This window comes from Rhinatrema bivittatum, chromosome 6 (genome assembly GCF_901001135.1).
Source record: "Rhinatrema bivittatum chromosome 6, aRhiBiv1.1, whole genome shotgun sequence".
NCBI classification, from domain to species: Eukaryota; Metazoa; Chordata; class Amphibia; order Gymnophiona; family Rhinatrematidae; genus Rhinatrema; species Rhinatrema bivittatum.
This window is the reverse complement of record NC_042620.1, coordinates 124,411,117-124,429,368: the sequence shown is the minus strand read 5'-3', so window position 1 is coordinate 124,429,368 and position 18,252 is coordinate 124,411,117. Positions and strand designations below refer to the sequence as shown.

Below are 18,252 nucleotides of genomic sequence, written 5' to 3'. Positions count from 1 at the left end.
GCTGTCAATAAAAGGCAACACAGAATTTGGGCACTTTTCAGGGGGCAGAGAGCAGAGGAGCTCATTTGACAATCCCGGCGACGTGGGGGGTGAGGAACTTTTCAGGAGGTGGAGAGAGATTATATGCCTAACTTTTCAAGCTGTGACTGTTTCATTTGTGCAATCATATACTTTCGTCATATTTAAGAGACTGAAGTTAGTAAATTACATATTTCACCAAAGGCACAAAATAGACTAGAATGGTAGCTTTCAAAGTATTTAAAATATATATATCAGTCATTGTTTCCCTTGTACTATTTTTAGGTCATCTTGGTATCTGCCAACAAGTTGACTCGGTATATAGAGCCATGCCAACTGACTGAGGAATTTGGAGGCAGCCTTACATATGATCACATGGACTGGCTGAATAAGAGACTGGTTAGTACAACTTTATAAGGAAAAAAATGTCAGCTCTCAGTGTATTTTTTCTTATGATATAAACTTAGCTGTGTTAGGCCTGGGTAGAGGAAAAGAGTGTAAACTTTGTCTCTATATGCAAAACAGATAATAAATTAGCATTGTTGATTCTATTCCACACTGACTTGAAATAGAGTTAAAAATGACACAATGTATTGTCATTATAAGGTCATTGGCTTTCTTCTATGTAGAATTCCATATTTAGCCACTGGCCAGCTTGCAATGTTAACCGATCAAATTTATCCTGCTAACTTTGCAGGGATATTACCAGTGAATATACCTGGCTATGTTAAAATTAGCCAGATATGTTTATTTAGCTAACTTTAGGTTTGCTCTTTGACAGTCCTAAAGTTATCCAGTTATATTGGCTGGATAAAGTTGAAAATCAGCATTTATTCAGCTAACTTAGACTTAGATTTACTATTTAGCTATAAATTTCGCATGAATAGGGCCCGCGATAAAAAAAAAAAAAAAAAGGGAGGGGCGTGGTTAGGACAATTTTTTATACTGCAATGTGTGCTATTTTACTGCTTTGCACAGGTATTTTACCTCAGTGGACATTAAATGTATCGCACTTCACAAGCTGAGAAATGCCCAGACAGGCATTTCCACATTTTGGGCAGCTCTTGGATAGAGAGAGAGATAGCAGAGTCAACTTGTAACTCGAGGTGAGGTTTAGGTGGTGGTCTAGGGTTTGGGGGCAGTTTTACATGCACAGCTTTGATGTGTACCTTTCCTCACTCCAAATCACATCAAAGCTTCACTGATGCATTTGTGCTATTCGTTTCTCACAGGACAAGCAGGATGGTTGTCCTCACAAATGGGTGACATCGAGGATGGAGCCCACCACGGAAAACTTCTGTCAAAGTTTAAACAGAACTTTGACTGGCCCCTACTGGGCATGCCCAGCAAGGCACTGACCCTGCAGCCAGCAGGGGTCTCCCTTCAGTCTTCTTTTTTCCGCGCAGCAGTTGCCACGCGGTGAAAGGAGCTCTCTAACCACGTTCCTGACAGGAATTTGGAAATTAATTTCCTAAGAAAATTTGCCCCTCAGGGGTCTCCCTTCGACAAATTTTTAGTCATCTTACGGAACCCGGTAAGTTTTTTGCCTTTTTCCATCGACTACCGTCGAATTTGGCCCTTGAGGCCTGTTGGCACTTACCGATCCCCAGCCTAAATTTTGGCTTCAGGCCATGGCAACGGGGTTCCGCCGTTGTCCGGATTGTACCCGGACTATGTCCATCACAGACCCCCACAGGGTTTGTGTGATGTGTTTGGGTAGTGAGCATGATGTCCTGACTTGCACCACATGTGCCTTAATGACACCCAAGGGTCGCAAAGCCAGGATGGAGAAGATGGGGCTCCTCTTCCATGCACCCACCCCAACACCATCGATAGCATCGACGTCATCGGAACCGGCACCGTCAAAGTTGTACCATCATCGTCAACCCTCCGGTGACCGTCCGCCATCGATCGCTTCTCGGCCGTCGACTCCCGTCCCTTCCCCGGATGGGCGAGGGGATCGGAAGGAAAAGCACCGCTATCGACGGCACAAATCTCGGCCTGTCGAGGATCCACAGCCATCGACCTCTGCTCAAGCCGAGCCACCGACAAAGAAGCCGCGAACAGACCGGACACCCTCCACGTCTCGTTCGCAGGCATCGAGGAAACCCTCACCCTCCCGGGGTGCGGGGGCCGTGATCCCACCGGTTACGGTGGTCCCTCCGGCCCTGCCTCAGCCTCCCTCTCCCGTCGAGCCGGGTATGGTTACCCCTGGTCTCCGGGCAGAACTGGACCGGCTGGTCCAGGAGGCCATCGAGAAAGCGATGAAGAAATTGCAACCTCCATCGGCACCGTCTCCGGCACCGGTTCCAGTGCCGCCCCCGGCACCGACACCGGCACCGGCTTCGCCACCGAGGAGGGAACCGACCACCGAGCCGTTGATACAAGCGCTAGCACCGCTACTGAGCCGCATGGAGGCGCTCATGACGGCCCTTCCATCGGTGATTCCAGTGCCTTCGACAACACCACCGTCTCCGACTGGGTTTTCATCGGCAGGAGAAACACCGTTCCGGATTCCTCCTTCCGGGGTGGTTCCATCGGTGCCTTCTGGTATATCTCCACCGATATATCCTTTGGTTCCATCCATTCCACGCCAGGCACCGATTCCATCGACAGCACCGAAGCCATCGATGCCATTTCTGGTTCCACCTACGGCACCGATTCCACCTCGGTTTCCATCGATGCCTTCAGAGCCTCAGCCAGGTCCATCAGGGCTACAAGCCCCACATGATCCCTACGATACCTGGGGTGATGATGATGATACCTCTTCTGACACAGATTTGCCTTCGCCACCATCTCCTACAGAGAGTAGAAAAAGATCTCCTCCTGAGGATCTCTCTTTCATTAATTTTGTGAAAGAGATGTCAGAAGTTGTACCTTTTCAACTACAATCTGAAGCTGATGACAGACACCAGATGATGGAACTCCTTCAATTTCTGGATGCTCCAAAAATCATTGCTTCCATCCCTATACACCAGGTGTTTTTGGATCTGCTCAAGAAAAACTGGGAATCTCCTTCATCAGTGTCCCCAGTTAACAAAAAAGCTGACTCCACCTACCTTGTCCAGTCAGCACCAGGTTTCCAAAAACCTCAATTGGATCATCGCTCTGTTGTGGTTGAGTCCGCGCAGAAGAAGGCCAAGCGTCTTAAGCCACACTCTTCTACCCCGCCTACCAGGGACAACAAGTTCCTAGATAGTGTTGGACGGAAAGTCTATCATGGAGCTATGTTGATTTCACGCATAGCTTCATATCAACTTTATATGACTCAGTACAACAGAGCCATCCTTAAGCAGATGCAAGACTATGCTGACACGTTACCAGACCAATACCAACCGCAGCTTCAAGCCCTTCTTCACAAGGGATTTGAGGCAGGGAAGCACGAGATTAGGACTGCCTACGACATATTCGATGCTTCCACAAAAGTTTCAGCCACAGCCATCTCAGCCAGACGTTGGGCTTGGTTAAAATCATCCAACCTTCGCCCAGAGGTTCAGGATCGTCTTGCTGATTTACCCTGCTTAGGCGATAATTTGTTTGGAGAGCAAATTCAGCAGATTGTGGCGGAATTGAAAGACCACCATGAGACGTTGAAACAACTCTCATCTGTCCCACCTGAGCTGACCTCCAAGCAACCGCAAAAGAAAGACTCTAAGAAGTCATTCTTTCGACCACGCCGTTATTATCCTCCATCGGCCAGGCCTCGTCCAGCTCGATCCTCTACTAGGCCTCAGCCGCGTCAGCCTAGGAAACAAAGGCCTACTGTAGCCCCTCCTCCTGGGCCTGCGGCTGGACTTTGACTCCCCTGTAGGGAACACATGCCAAACCCCTCTTCCGGACATCCCTGTAGGAGGTCGACTGTACCATTTTTTACAACCTTGGTTGCAGATCACCTCAGATCAGTGGGTGCTAACAATTATCGCACAGGGTTACCACCTCAACTTCATATCTCTTCCGGCAGACTCCCCGCCTCTTCAAGCGTGGAGTCTATCCACCCATTTGGCTCAATTACAACAGGAAGTATCCCTTCTTCTGCAATTAAATGCTATAGAACCCGTTCCTCCCTCTCAACGAGGCACGGGATTCTATTCCAGATACTTCCTAATACCAAAGAAATCAGGGGGACTACGTCCCATTTTGGACCTTCGAGCCCTCAACAAATACCTTCAAAAAGAGAAATTCAAAATGGTAACCCTAGGCGCGCTGCTCCCTCTGCTACAAAGAGGGGATTGGCTGTGCTCTCTCGACCTCAAGGACGCTTATACCCACATTGCGATCACACAATCCCATCGCAAATATCTGCGGTTTCTAGTAGGCCACGACCATTATCAATACCGTGTCCTACCTTTCGGTCTAGCTTCTGCCCCACGAGTCTTTACCAAATGTCTCGTAGTGGTAGCAGCATTCCTAAGGAAGGAAGGTGTCCACGTCTACCCATACCTGGACGATTGGCTAATCAGGGCCTCCACCCAGCAGATAGCTCAATCCTCCCTAAAATTGACAATTCAAACACTCCTTTCCTTAGGGTTTCTCGTCAATTACGAGAAATCTTGCTTAGTCCCGTCTCAAACCTTATCCTTCATTGGGGCAGACTTGGACACCTTACAGGCAAAGGCTTACCTTCCTCTTCAGAGGGTCCACACCCTAATGTCCCTGGCTCGCCAGCTCCAGTCTCAGAACACTGCCACGGCTCGCCAGTTCCTCATTCTCCTAGGGCACATGGCATCCTCGGTTCAAGTCACTCCCATGACCCGACTAGCCATGAGAGTAACACAATGGACTCTACGACACCAATGGATTCAAGCTTTTCAGCCTCTGTCCTCCATAGTCACAGTCACACAAGCGCTGCGCCTATCCTTAACCTGGTGGACGACTCAGGTCAACCTCCTTCAGGGCTTACCCTTTCTTCCACCGGATCCGCAAGTAATCCTAACCACCGACGCTTCTCACATCGGTTGGGGAGCCCATGTGGACGACTTTCAAACCCAAGGGTTATGGTCCAAAGAGGAAGCCGAACACCAGATCAATTTCCTGGAACTTCGAGCAATCCGCTATGCGCTCCGCACTTTCAAAGATCATCTCTTTCATCAGATAATCTTAATCCAGACGGACAACCAAGTGGCCATGTGGTACATAAACAAGCAGGGAGGCACAGGCTCCTTCCTTCTGTGTCAGGAAGCTGCGCAGATCTGGGCGGAAGCCCTCTCCCACTCCATGTACCTCAGGGCCACTTACCTGCCGGGAGTAGACAATGTATTGGCAGACCAGCTGAGCCGTGTCTTCCAACCACACGAGTGGTCACTCGATCCTCTGGTAACGACCTCTCTGTTTCACAAGTGGGGTTCTCCCCGCATAGACCTCTTTGCGTCCCCTCAGAACCACAAAGTGGACGATTACTGCTCTCTCATTCGGAGCCAGCACTCTCGGCCGAGGGATGCATTCTCCCTCAAGTGGACAACCGGTCTGCTCTATGCATTCCCTCCACTTCCTCTTGTGTCAAAGACTCTCGTGAAGCTACGCCACGACGGGGGAACCATGATCCTAATAGCACCCTACTGGCCACGCCAAGTATGGTTTCCAATACTCCAGGATCTCTCCATCCGCAGGCACATTCCTCTGGGAAAGGACCCGCATCTACTCACTCAAAACGACGGATGCCTCCTCCATCCCAACCTCCAAGCCTTGTCCCTGACGGCATGGATGTTGAAAGGTTAGTCCTTCAGCCTTTCAACCTTTCAGATTCCGTTTCTCGGGTCCTGATAGCTTCACGAAAGCCTTCCACAAGAAAGTCTTACTCATACAAATGGAAAAGGTACACATCATGGTGCACTTCTCAGTCCCTTGATCCCCTTTCCTGTCCAATCTCCAAATTCTTGGACTATTTATGGCATCTCTCTGAATCAGGTCTTAAAACCTCTTCTATCAGAATGCATGTCAGTGCGGTAGCCGCCTTCCATAAAGGTGTACAGGGTGTCCCTATTTCAGTACAACCCCTAGTAACCCGTTTTCTTAAAGGCTTGCTCCATCTGAAGCCACCCTTACGTCCTCCGGCCCCATCTTGGGACCTTAACCTGGTTCTTGGTCGTCTAATGAAACCTCCTTTCGAACCTCTGCACTCCTGTGAGTTAAAGTATCTCACATGGAAAGTGTTATTCCTCTTGGCTATCACTTCAGCTCGCAGGGTTAGTGAATTGCAGGCCCTAGTTACCTATCCGCCTTACACTAAGCTCCTGCAGGACCGGGCGGTACTCCGCACTCATCCTAAATTTTTACCTAAGGTAGTTTCTGAGTTTCATATCAATCAATCCATCATACTACCTATCTTTTTTCCCAGGCCCCACTCCAACTCTGGAGAGCAGACCCTGCATACCCTAGACTGTAAACGAGCTCTAGCTTTTTACCTAGACCGTACAGTTTCCCATAGGAAGAGCACTCAATTATTCATCTCTTTCCATCCTAATAAGCTGGGACAACCTGTGGGTAAGCAGGCTCTTTCTTCCTGGTTGGCGGACTGCATTTCTTTTTGCTATCAGCAAGCTGGCATTCCTTTTCAAGACCGTGTTAAAGCACACTCTGTGAGGGCCATGGCGACGTCAGTGGCACACCTTCGATCGGTGCCGCTTCCTGACATCTGCAAAGCTGCAACCTGGAGTTCTCTCCATACCTTTGCAGCCCATTATTGTTTGGACAAAGCTGGAAGACAGGACTCCATCTTCGGCCAGTCTGTCTTGCGTAACCTTTTTCCAACCTGATGTACCAACACCCTTCCACCTACCCGGTTGGGTGCGGATGCCCTTTCCCAAATTTCTCCTCACTTATTGTGCTTGCTGCACACCGTTGGGTACATTTGGTGCAAGTCGGGACATCCTCAGCTCGGTACTCACCCATTTGTGAGGACAACCATCCTGCTTGTCCTGTGAGAAAGCAAATGTTGCTTACCTGATGTAACAGGTGTTCTCACAGGACAGCAGGATGTTAGTCCTCACGAAACCCGCCCGCCTCCCCGCGGTGTTGGGTTCGTTTTATTTTTACTTTCTAGGCACTGCCTGTAGCTTTCAAAATCAGACTGAAGGGAGACCCCTGCTGGCTGCAGGGTCAGTGCCTTGCTGGGCATGCCCAGTAGGGGCCAGTCAAAGTTCTGTTTAAACTTTGACAGAAGTTTTCCGTGGTGGGCTCCATCCTCGATGTCACCCATTTGTGAGGACTAACATCCTGCTGTCCTGTGAGAACACCTGTTACATCAGGTAAGCAACATTTGCTATCTCTGACTGTGCATGTAAAATTATCCTTCAAACCCTAGACCACCCCCAAAATCTCACCTTGCATTACTAGTTGTCTCTCCTACCGTGGTATAAATAGTTTACTAATATGTGTGCAACCCCAAAGGCGCGCTCTCTCTTTCTCTCTCTCCACTCCACTCCTCTCCCTCTCCCCTCAGCATAATGTCAGGGAAAAAGGTTTAGTTATTTCCGGCGTTAAAACATGCAATAAGGGGCATTACACTATCGAATGCAACGTTAAACACCCCTCATTTTCATAAACTCCTCTCTTTTGACTAAATTTTAAAAATTTGCATATGTATCTCGCAATGTGTTATTTATTGCATGTGTTATGGCGTTATCGCAGGCATTAGGGCCCTAATGCGATCTGATAAATGACCATGTTAGCTGGGTAGCCAGCTCCACCCCAGAATACCCACATCCTGCCCACCAGCTAGGCGAATAAACAGATATCCAGCAATCAGAGGCCCAGTCAGCACAGTAGAATTTTCAAATCCTGCCAATTGTCCGGGTAAATCCAAACTTTGCTGAACAAATGATACTAAATATTGGATCTCGGTGTTCAGTGTATTTCTCTGCTGGAAAATGCAAAAAAAATTCTCTACTTGGAAGACTGGATGGGCCATTTTGGTCTTTATTTGCCATTTACTGTGCATGGAAATAAAACGTGACAAAAACAAAATATATATATATATAAAGTGAAACATTTTTATCAGAATAACTGAACATATTTCTTAACTAACTTTCAGGGAGCTAGCACTTTCTTCCGGTCAGAACCGAATGTACTAAGGATGACTGGCCAATTTTCAAAGAGTTTAGGCTCCTAACTTTTGGAGTTAGGCCCTTAAATTAACCATTTTGAAAATGTACTAAGGATTAATGCCTAAATTTAGGCTCCTAGTTTAATTAGACTCCTAGATGGCTTCAGGGGTGGTGGTAAGGCAGAGAAGCAATATTAAGAGCTTAGCACTGATTTCCAGAACTAGGCACCTAATTTAGGAACCTAAATCTATGAAAATAAATAGCAATCCTAAATTTAGGTCCCTAACGTTTAGGCCCCTAAATTTATGTGAATTTTCAACTGAAAACAGGGACCTAAATTTGGATGAAAATAGGTGCCTAACTTAGACACCTCATTTACAGCCCTAAATTTAGGTGCTCAGCTTTTGTTTTTATATTGGCTCCAACATGCCCAGAAAATGTCAATCATAAAGCATTCTAGTGTATGTAAAAATAAAAATGAATAGTATGATTCTGTTCATTTTTCATTGGTTATTTATAGCAAATTGTTCTCATCTTTTTATGTATATTTTCTCTGTCCTACTATAATCAAATGATTTCACAGTCAATTTGTAAAGAATTTATGCTCCTGACCTTTGGAGTTAGGATCTTAATTTGGATATTTTGGAAATGTAATAGAGAGGAGTGCCTGGTTTTACTAGGTGCCCATCTTTTAGGATCCTAAAAAGTGGGTAGCTACGGGGAAAGAGGATGCAGAACAAAGTTTGGAGCTTAGTGCTGATCTTCAAACTAGGTATCTAACTTCGGCTTAGATTCATCGAATTGCTATATTTTAACACAGGAATATGGCGTATTAGTGGGCGTGATAAAAAAAAAAAAAGGGGGGGTGTGCTTATGCAAAGTTTTGACATTCAGTATCATATAATAAAAAATAGTAAGCCACAATAATTTTTGCATTGCAGGATGCAGTATCATGGTATGCAGCACATTAGCATTTAGCGCACAAATTGAGCCAGTATGCGCAGAATGGTTTTTTTAAGCCACCTGAGTGTACACGTATCTCCCGCTATGCTCACAGATGTGTGTGTGTGTGTGTGTGTGTGTGTGGCGAGGCCAATAGATGTGGCATATATATTTAAGCGCACAGGCTCATACCAGGGTTCCTGCCTTTTAACTTTACTACTGCCATGGATGGCATGTAATCATAAAAAAAAGCCATCTAGGCTCTTCAGTGGGCTATTACGGATTGGGGCTAACAGGGGGAAGGGAAGACAAATAAATTAGGGGGATTTAGAAGTCCTGTCCATAAACTGGGTGAACTGGAAACAAACAGGAGAAACTGGCAATGGCATCAGCGCGTGTCCCTTTTAGTGTAAAACATTTTCTTAACCAAAGTTAGCAAATACACAAGCCTTCAGAGTCAGTGTCTCTTATGCACTCCAAAGGCAAATCAGAACAACAATCAAACATTTGCCTTTTTCACCTTCTTCTTTCCTCTCAACCCCCACCCCTTGCAGCCCAGAACAAATCCCTGTGACCCCCTATCCCTTCGTTAATATCCTCCCATTTACATAATGGAAGTGGGGCATGCAGATGTACGCATACATTTTACAAAGGGCGCACATGTACGCGTTTTCAGCCTATTTGATGTGTGTGCATATATGCGCCTATGTAATACAAGGCAGCCACTATTTTGGCATAGGCGCGTTTATGCGTGCATGGTATCAGGCTAAAAGCGCGTACACATGTGCCCTATTTGAAATGTATGTGCACACAAATCCCGCTTCCATCATATAAGTGGCCCAGTGAAGCACCAGTATCCCACAACTACCGTGTTTCCCCGAAAATAAGACATCCCCCAAAAATAAGACCTAGTAGGGATTTAGCCGAATTCTTAAATATAAGACCTCCCCCGAAAGTAAGACATCCCTTGTAAACAGGGGCGGATTGACCTATCAGGGGATCAGGCTTCCCCCGGTGGGCCGGTCAATCCTGTGACGTCATTTTTTATTTATTTATTTATTTTTTTAAAATAAAGTTTCCAAAGTATTAGGAGCAGATGCGAGCAGTGGTATCCGGAGGGGAGCCGATGCGCCCAGGCGCAAGGAGGCTCATGCAGCCGCTGAGCCTCCTTGCCCGAAGAAAAAGATCGCGTTCAAATGCACTGATGCTCTTTCTCCTTCCTGCCTGTGCGGCCCCGGAAGTAAACGTTGCCAGAGCCGCATGGGCAGGAAGGAGAAAGAGCATCAGCGCGTGAAGAAGAGGAGCCACCGCGGGCTGCTGCGAATCCCAAGTCGCAGCGGCCCAAGAAGAGGAAGAGGCCCGGTAGCGAGGAAGAGGCCCGAGAAGTTCAGGGCCGCTGCAGAGCCCATCCTGCAGCGACCCGCGAAGAGGAGGCCTGCAGTGGTATCCGGAGGGGAGCCGATGCGCCCGGGCGCAAGGAGGCTCATGCGGCCGCTGAGCCTCCTTGCCCGAAGAAAAAGATTGCGTGCAAACGCACTGATGCTCTTCCTCCTTTCTGCCTGTGCGGCCCGGAAGTAAACGTTGCCGGAGCCGCATGGGCAGGAAGCAGAAAGAGCATCAGCGCGTGAAGAAGAGGAGCCGCCGCGGGCTGCTGCGAATCCCAAGTCGCAGCGGCCCAAGAAGAGGAAGAGGCCCGAGAAGTTCAGGGCCGCTGCAGAGCCGATCCTGCGGCGACCCGCGAAGAGGAAGCCCAGAGGTGAGAGAGAGGCTGAGGGTCTGTAGAGGGTGCGTGCGTGTATGAGATGAGTTGAGAGATTGTGTGTGAGAGTGAGGATCTGAATGTTTGCAGAGGCAGCATGTGAGAGCCTCTGTGTGTGTGTGTGAGAGAGACAGCGTGTGACGGTGAGAGCCTATGCTTGAGCAAGACAGCATGTGGGAGTGAGAGAGAGCCTGTGTGTGTGAGCGTCAGACAGCATGAGCCAGTGAGAGACTGTGTGTGTGTGAGAGAAATGCATGTGAGAATGAGAACCTGACTGTGTTTGAGGGAAGAAGACGGAGAGAAAAGAAATACGGAAGAAAAAAGGACAATATAAAAGGAATTGGCAAAAAAATAAGAAAGGGAAGGTGGAAAAAAAAAAAGCATGTGACCAACCGATTAGAAAACTAACATCAGCCAGCAAAGGTAAAAAAAAAAATAAAAATTACTTTTTAGTGATTGGCACATGTGATCTTTGGGAATGTGCAAGAATAGCACTTTCTCTATGCAGATCTCACAATGTACGAGATCAGCATGGAGGAAGTGGAAGCCCACGGGGCCTGCACAGAGGAGGCAGCAGAATGGGCTTCAGTGTCAGTAGCAGCAATCGGCGCCTCCCCAATAGCCAAGTGGCAGCAGTGACAGTGGCAGCAAGATTACAGACATCTGGGGATGGTGGCAGTACCAGTCGGGGGACCCCTTCCAAGCAGTGTGCAGAGGTTCAAAAGCAGCAGAGTCAGCCCAAGCTGACTACCATGAATGCTGCACACTCTTACCTCTCTCTGACAGCACACTGGTGAGGCATGGCTGACGCAGGGGCAGCCAGCAGCTCAACGGTATTAGACATCCCCTGAAAATAAGGCCTAGTGCATCTTTGGTACCAAAAATTAATATAAGACACTGTCTTATTTTCGGGGAAACAGGGTAGTACACTTCCCCCTAATGCAAAAGATTTAGGAAGACAGGGTAGGTAAGAAAGGCTATTTTTTTGGCCCAGCAGAGCTGTGTAGGTGAGTGTGATGTGATGGCGAAACCGAACGACGATATATAAAACTCGATAAATAAATAAATTTTAGCGCTCCCGATATTAGCCGCGACCCACGATAACGGTGCCTATCCTGCAGTAAAAACAATTTTTCCACTCTTAACACACAAAAAAAAGTTGGTGTTATTTCCGACGTTAAATCCCATGTTAGTGTGTGATAAATTTTTGCAACATGAGGTAGGAGTCCCTCATTTATATAAAATCTTGCTTTTGTATATTTATCAAATTGGCATACAAATGCACAACGGGATAAAGATCACATGTTTATCATGTTAGACCCCCTTTTATCGTGCATTGAGGCTCTAATGCAGTTTGATGAATGACCCTATTAGGGTCCTAAATCTTAGCAAGTAAATAGCAGGCCTAAGTTTTAGGCACCTGAATTTGTTAATTTTCAGCTGAAAACTTAGGCTCCTAAGCTGGCTGAAAATAGGTTCCTAACTTAGGGCCCTAAATTTAGGAGCTCAGCTTTTTTGGAATATCAACCTCATAGTGTCAGGGCATTATTATTTATTTATTTAAAATCTTTTCTATATCGTTGTTAGCTTATATACTATCACAACGGTTTACAAAAAGGCACATATAGTAATGTTAAAAAATTGAACTGGGTAATACGTTATACAAAAGTGCCAACAAGCTTCCGGTTACATAAACTTCCAAAATAAAGACACACAGCAATAGTTTTATACCCTGAAAATAAGAGTAGTAATTATATTTGTGTACTTTTATTAATATCACAGAATAAAAATGGAAACCAGTGTGTCTGCATGGGAAGTTTATAGTGTGCTGTAAAATTTGTAGTGTCTTCTATAATTCCAGCAGGTAAAAGGTATATGTTCCTTTCAGGTACTTGGATACAGTTTGTGAATGGGAGTAATCTACTGCTGTTTTTTTCCTAGACTATATTTTTATTTTATTAAAATACTTTTATACAAGAATCCTGACTGGGCTCTGTGCCAGGAGTGGCCAACTCTGGTCTTTAAGAGCTAGTTTTCAAGATATCCACAATGAATATGCGTGAGCTATATTTGCAAACAATGGAGGCAAAGCATGCATATTCATTGTGGATATCCTGAAAACCCGACTGGCTGTGGGGATCCCAGAACAGTTTTGGGAAGCCCTGCTGTACTTTGAGTGTGCAGTAACTTTAAGCATATAAAATGATTTATATTTAGTGATATCTTAATGGCATACTTTTTGCAGTATTAAAGATCCAAAATAACTTTTCTAATTGCATGTCCTAGAAATTAATACCTTTTCTTTCATAAAAAACATGTTTTATAATGAAACAAATTGAATAATACATGCCAGCAAATTAGAAGGTAATGATTCTTTACCCAAAATATTTTTTATTTAGGTTTTTGAAAAGTTCACTAAAGAGTCTACATCCTTGCTGGATGAACTTTCGGTAATTAACAATGGAAGTGAAAAAGGAAGTCAGGAAAAAGAGAGGTATGTGAATTCTTACAGTAAGTATATAATGTTTAATGTTACAAAAAGCTAACTATGAGACAAGAAATGATGGTGATGTAGTTGGAAGTGAATCTGTGCTTCTTTTTAGAAAAAAGGTTCCAATACTCGCAGAGCCCTTTTTAGGATAGGAGATAAGTACATAAGATTTGCCATACTGGGTCAGACCAAAAGTCCATCAAACCCAGTTTTCAGCAGTTGCCAATCCAGGAAACAAGTACCTGGTAGGATCCCAAGAGGTAGATAGATTCCATGCTGCTTATCCCAGGGATTTCTGCAACTCCATCTTAATAATGGTGTATGGCCTTTTCCTCTAGGAACTTGTCCAAACCCTTTTTAAACACATCTATACTAACAGCTGCCATCACATCCTCTGCAGAGGCATTTTCATATTCTCTGTTTTGTTCTCCATTCCTTTCCTAATAATTAATAGCATTTTATTTGCTTTTTTGGCGGCTGCTGCTGCACGTTGAGCAAAAGATTTCAATGTATTATCAATGATGATACCCATATCCTTTTCTTGATTGGTGACTTCTAATGTGGAACACCTGCATTGTGTAGTTATAAATTGAGTTACTCTTCCCTAAGTGCATCACTTTGCACTTGTGTTCCTCTGATTTCATTAAGCCTGGATCCTCCCAGCTTGATGATGGTCTGGTTAAGGCTCTGTCTGGAGGTACGCCGGATCTTGGAACTCCCTTAACTGGTTCCTCCGCAGGAGTTGGCAGTTCAGTGGGCCCTGCTCCAGTTTCTTCTGGCATGTTATAAAATCCAGGCTTGGCGCGCCCAAGGGGGTGCACACGTGCACCTTGCTCACGCGCCAAGCCCGAGGGGAGCCCCGATGGCTTTCCCCGTTCCCTCCAAGGCCGCTCCGAAATCGGAGCGGCCTTGGAGGGAACTTTTTTCCGGCCCCTCCCACCTTCCCCTCTCTAACCCACCCCTCATCCCTAACTAAATCCCCCCCTATCTTTACTCCAAAAGTTACGCCTGCCTGAGGCAGGTGTAACGTGTGCGTGCCGGCAAATTGCCAGCGCACCATACACAGGCCACTGTGCCGGAGCACTCGACCCCGACCCGGGACATATGCGCGTCCCGGGGCTTGTGCACGCCGCCGAGCCTATGCAAAATGGGCTTGTCCGCACCGCCGAGCCTATGCAAAATGGGCTTGGCGTGCGCAGGGGCTGATTTTCTCGGGTTACACGCATAGCCTTTGAAAATCTGCCCCTCAGCGCATAGTTAAATTCTGGAATTCACTGCCAGAGGATGTAGTTACGGCAGTTAGTGTAACTGGGTTTAAGAAAGGTTTGGATAAGTTCCTAAAGGAAAAATCCATAAACTGCTATTAATTAATAAGCAATAGTAGCTTGAGATCTTTTTAATGTTTGGGTACTTGCCAGGTACTTGTGACATGGATTGGCCATTGTTGGAAACAGGATGCTGGGCTTGATGGACCCTTGGTCTGACCCAGTATATATCTTATGTTATGTTTTGAGTCAATATATCTTTCTCCATACATGTGCTTCGTGTTAGTGTTCAAATATTAATAAAATAGCATCCATAGCCATGGCATACTCATTTTCCCTGCAAAATTAAACAGGCAGGCCTAATGTTTTCTTGGGGAGGTGGTGCAAATTTAGGAACTACACACTGGTCTCTCTAACAAAATTCTGGTCTCTCTTTCTAACAAAATCCTGGTCTCTGTTTCTAATAAAATCCTTGTAGAAGCATTTTTTATTGATTAAGCAGGCTGAATTAGCCATGACATGTGGGTAATGTCATCCAGCAGCACCAAATGGACTTGTCTCCTATCAAGTAGAACTTTTGGCTCTACTGAGCATGTGCTTGAGTTCCCATGCAGTTGTTGCCTCGCAAGCCTCCTCAGTCATTTTTTGTCCACGCACAGCATGGAGGTGTACTTGGTCTCTCCAGATTATTTTTAAAATATCTTTAGTATTTTTTTATTATTTTTCTTCAGTGTTCTACTGTTTAGTTGCCTTCTTGCCCCTGGCAGTTCCCAAAACATCACTTTTCAATGCTAAAAAAAAGACATAGAAACAAGAGAAGACTCCCTCACTTTTCTGCCTCCTTAACATATCTGGCAAGCAGCTTATGGATGGATGACCTGTGCTCTCAGGATTCCAGGGCACACACAATGGAGGAACTGCGAAAGTCTTTTAGAAGCCACAGTCAGTCGTCCTCCCTCAGTGCAACTTCGTCTGGCTGCCACTAGGTTATGAGTTGAGCAGAAGCTCCTCAAAGACTCTAGGGATGTGCAGAGGGACGCCATACGTTGCATTTGGAATTCGTATTCTCGGGGGGCAGATACGTTGCATTCAGCAAGGAAGGTCCCCGATACGTTAATGCATTCATTCTTATTCGTTTCCTGGCTAAAATTGAATTAATTACAACCCCCCACCCTCCTGACCCCCCCAAGACTTACCATAACTCCCTGGTGGTCCAGCAGGAGGTCTGGGAGCCATCTCCTGCACTCACGCCCTCTGCTGCCGGTATTCAAAATGGTGCTGATAGCCTTTGAACTTAGTATATCACAGGGGCTACCGGTGCTATTGGTCGGCCCCTGTCACATGGTAAGAGCAATGGATGACCGGCTGCCTCAACCTCCTGCCTGTTCCTTGGTTCTTCTTGCCTGCTGCCTACCCAGACCTCTGGCCTTCATCTGGATTCCGTTGCTCGCCGCCTGTCCTGACCTCTGGTACATCAATACCAGCCGGCCCAGGTACCCAAGGGCTCAACCTGCAGGGATTGAGGGCTGTTATTGGTGAAGGTCCTGTTGGGTCTCCGCACAGAGTCTACCCACCTCCCAATGATGAGGACCTGCAGGAGGTTCCCTCCCTGTAGGTGGCGTCAACCTCGTCTTGGCTCAGGGGTCCACCGACCAACAGTGGCCCCTTCCTTTTTGTTTGGTACTCTCTCCTTATCAGGAATGTAATAACTAGACAATCAAAATTTTTGCCCAGGCAAAAACTGAAGCATTTCAGAGGCATATTTTTTAAATAATTCTTCCCCAGAAATTAAACGAGAATAAGGAAAATTTGAATAGATGAAGACTATTAGAGCTAAGCCTATTCTCAATAGCTTCACATTTGTAATGAATATTCAAGTTACATAAGAACATATGATATGCTATACTGGGTCAGACCAAGGGTCCATCAAGCCCAGTATCCTGTTTCCAACAGTGGCCAAACCAGGCCACAAAAACCTGGCAAGACGATCCCATGCTACTGGTGCGATTAAAAGCAGTGGCTATTCCCTCCTAAGCCAGCTTGATTAATAGCAGTTAATGGCCATCTCCTCCAAGAACTTATCCAAACCCTTTTTGAACCCAGCTACACTAACTGCACTAACCACATCCTCTGGCAACAAATTCCAGAGCTTAATTGTGCGTTGAGGGAAAAAGAATTTTCTGCGATTAGTCTTAAGTGTGCTACTTGCTAACTTCATGGAATGCCCCCTACTCCTTCTATTATCCGAAAGTAAATAACCGCTTCACATCTACTCGTTCAAGACCTCTCATGATTTTAAAGACCTCTATCAAATCCCACCTTAGTCATCTCTTCTCCAAGCTGAACAGCTCTAATCTCTTCAGCCTTTCCTCATAGGGGAGCTGCTCCATCCCCTTTATCATTTTGGTTGCCCTTTTCTGTACCTTCTCCATCGTAACTATATCTTTTTTGAGATGCGGCGACCAGAATTGTACACAGTATTCAAGGTGCAGTCTCACCATGGAGCGATACAGAGGCATTATGACATTTTTCATTTTATCAACCATTCCCTTCCTAATAATTCCTAACATTCTGTTTGCTTTTTTGACTGCTGCAGCACACTGAGCTGATGATTTCAAAGTATTATCCACTATGATGCCTAGATCTTTTTCCTGGGTGTTATCTCCTAATATCCATTGTTTTACCTACCTTATTTCCTGAACCACATGCACATGAAGGAAAATAAACTCTTCATACCTTGGATTGTAAGAGAGCTTTGCTAAGTATAAAAAAGAGGACTCTGCCACATCGCCAGGCTTCATAGCACTTTGTGTCATGTGCCCCTAGCAGTCGCCAAATGTATACTATATAACTAGAGAGCAAATTGCATTCAACATAGCAACACAATTAGCAGGCTTACAGATCAGATTCCATCAAAGCTCAGCAAGTGAGAGCTATGATCTTTTCCATTGCTTATCTACAGGAAATGCTTCTCAAAGACATCTGCAAAGTTGTGACCTGGTTGTAAGATCACACCTTTACATGCGATTATTATCTGGACAACATTTCCAAGACTGACAGTAAATTTGGACAGGCAGTTTTGCATAATCTATTCTCATAGTAGTCTATTCTCCATGGTTGCTCACTTGGTAAATGCTCCATTGTAACCCTCAGCTTAGGACTTTCCGCATGTCATGGCTTATTCAGCCTGTTTATCAATGGAAAAAGCAAATTTGCTTACCATAAACAATGTTTTCCATAGATAGGATGAATTAGTCATGCTCAATATCATCCCGTCTCCCAGGAGAGTTGACTACCTAGCTAGATCTTGCTCTGATATTGACTACGAAGGCCCAGGAGGCAATGCCCATGCGGGAAGTCCTGCATATGCTCAGCAGAGCCAAAACCTCTACTAGCTCGGAGAGATGAGTCTGGTGCCACCGGATGCCATCACCCACATGTCATGGCTAATTCATCCTACTATCAACGGAAAATGCTGTTTATGGTAAGCAAGCTTGCTGTACTAGCAATCAGGTTTTTTGGTAATAATTCTGTGCTATTAGCAGTAATCTTGACCTAGATGTGTTTCTTTTTTCTTTCTTTCTTTCTTTTTTTTTTTTTAATATATGTCCAAGGTTAGATGAGTGAAGTATTTGAATGTTTCTCTTAAGTTCTTACCTTTTTAAATTAACATAGTGAAAGTTCTACTGTTTTGATTGAGTTTTGGTGTTCCAAATGCATGATTCATAAGATTTC

The 18,252-nt window shown here is 45.6% G+C and overlaps 1 protein-coding gene across 6 annotated transcripts in view; it reads left to right on the top strand.

Annotated features, from left to right (window-relative positions):
• SESTD1 (SEC14 and spectrin domain containing 1) overlaps nucleotides 1-18,252 on the top strand; it is a 283,107-nt gene that overhangs the window by 155,882 nt on the left and 108,973 nt on the right. For all 6 annotated transcript variants that reach the window (XM_029605904.1, XM_029605907.1, XM_029605908.1 and 3 more), the window contains exons 6-7: nucleotides 304-417; nucleotides 13,161-13,255. In XM_029605904.1, coding sequence (XP_029461764.1) covers nucleotides 304-417; nucleotides 13,161-13,255 — 209 coding nt within the window. The remainder of the gene's footprint in view (nucleotides 1-303; nucleotides 418-13,160; nucleotides 13,256-18,252) is intronic.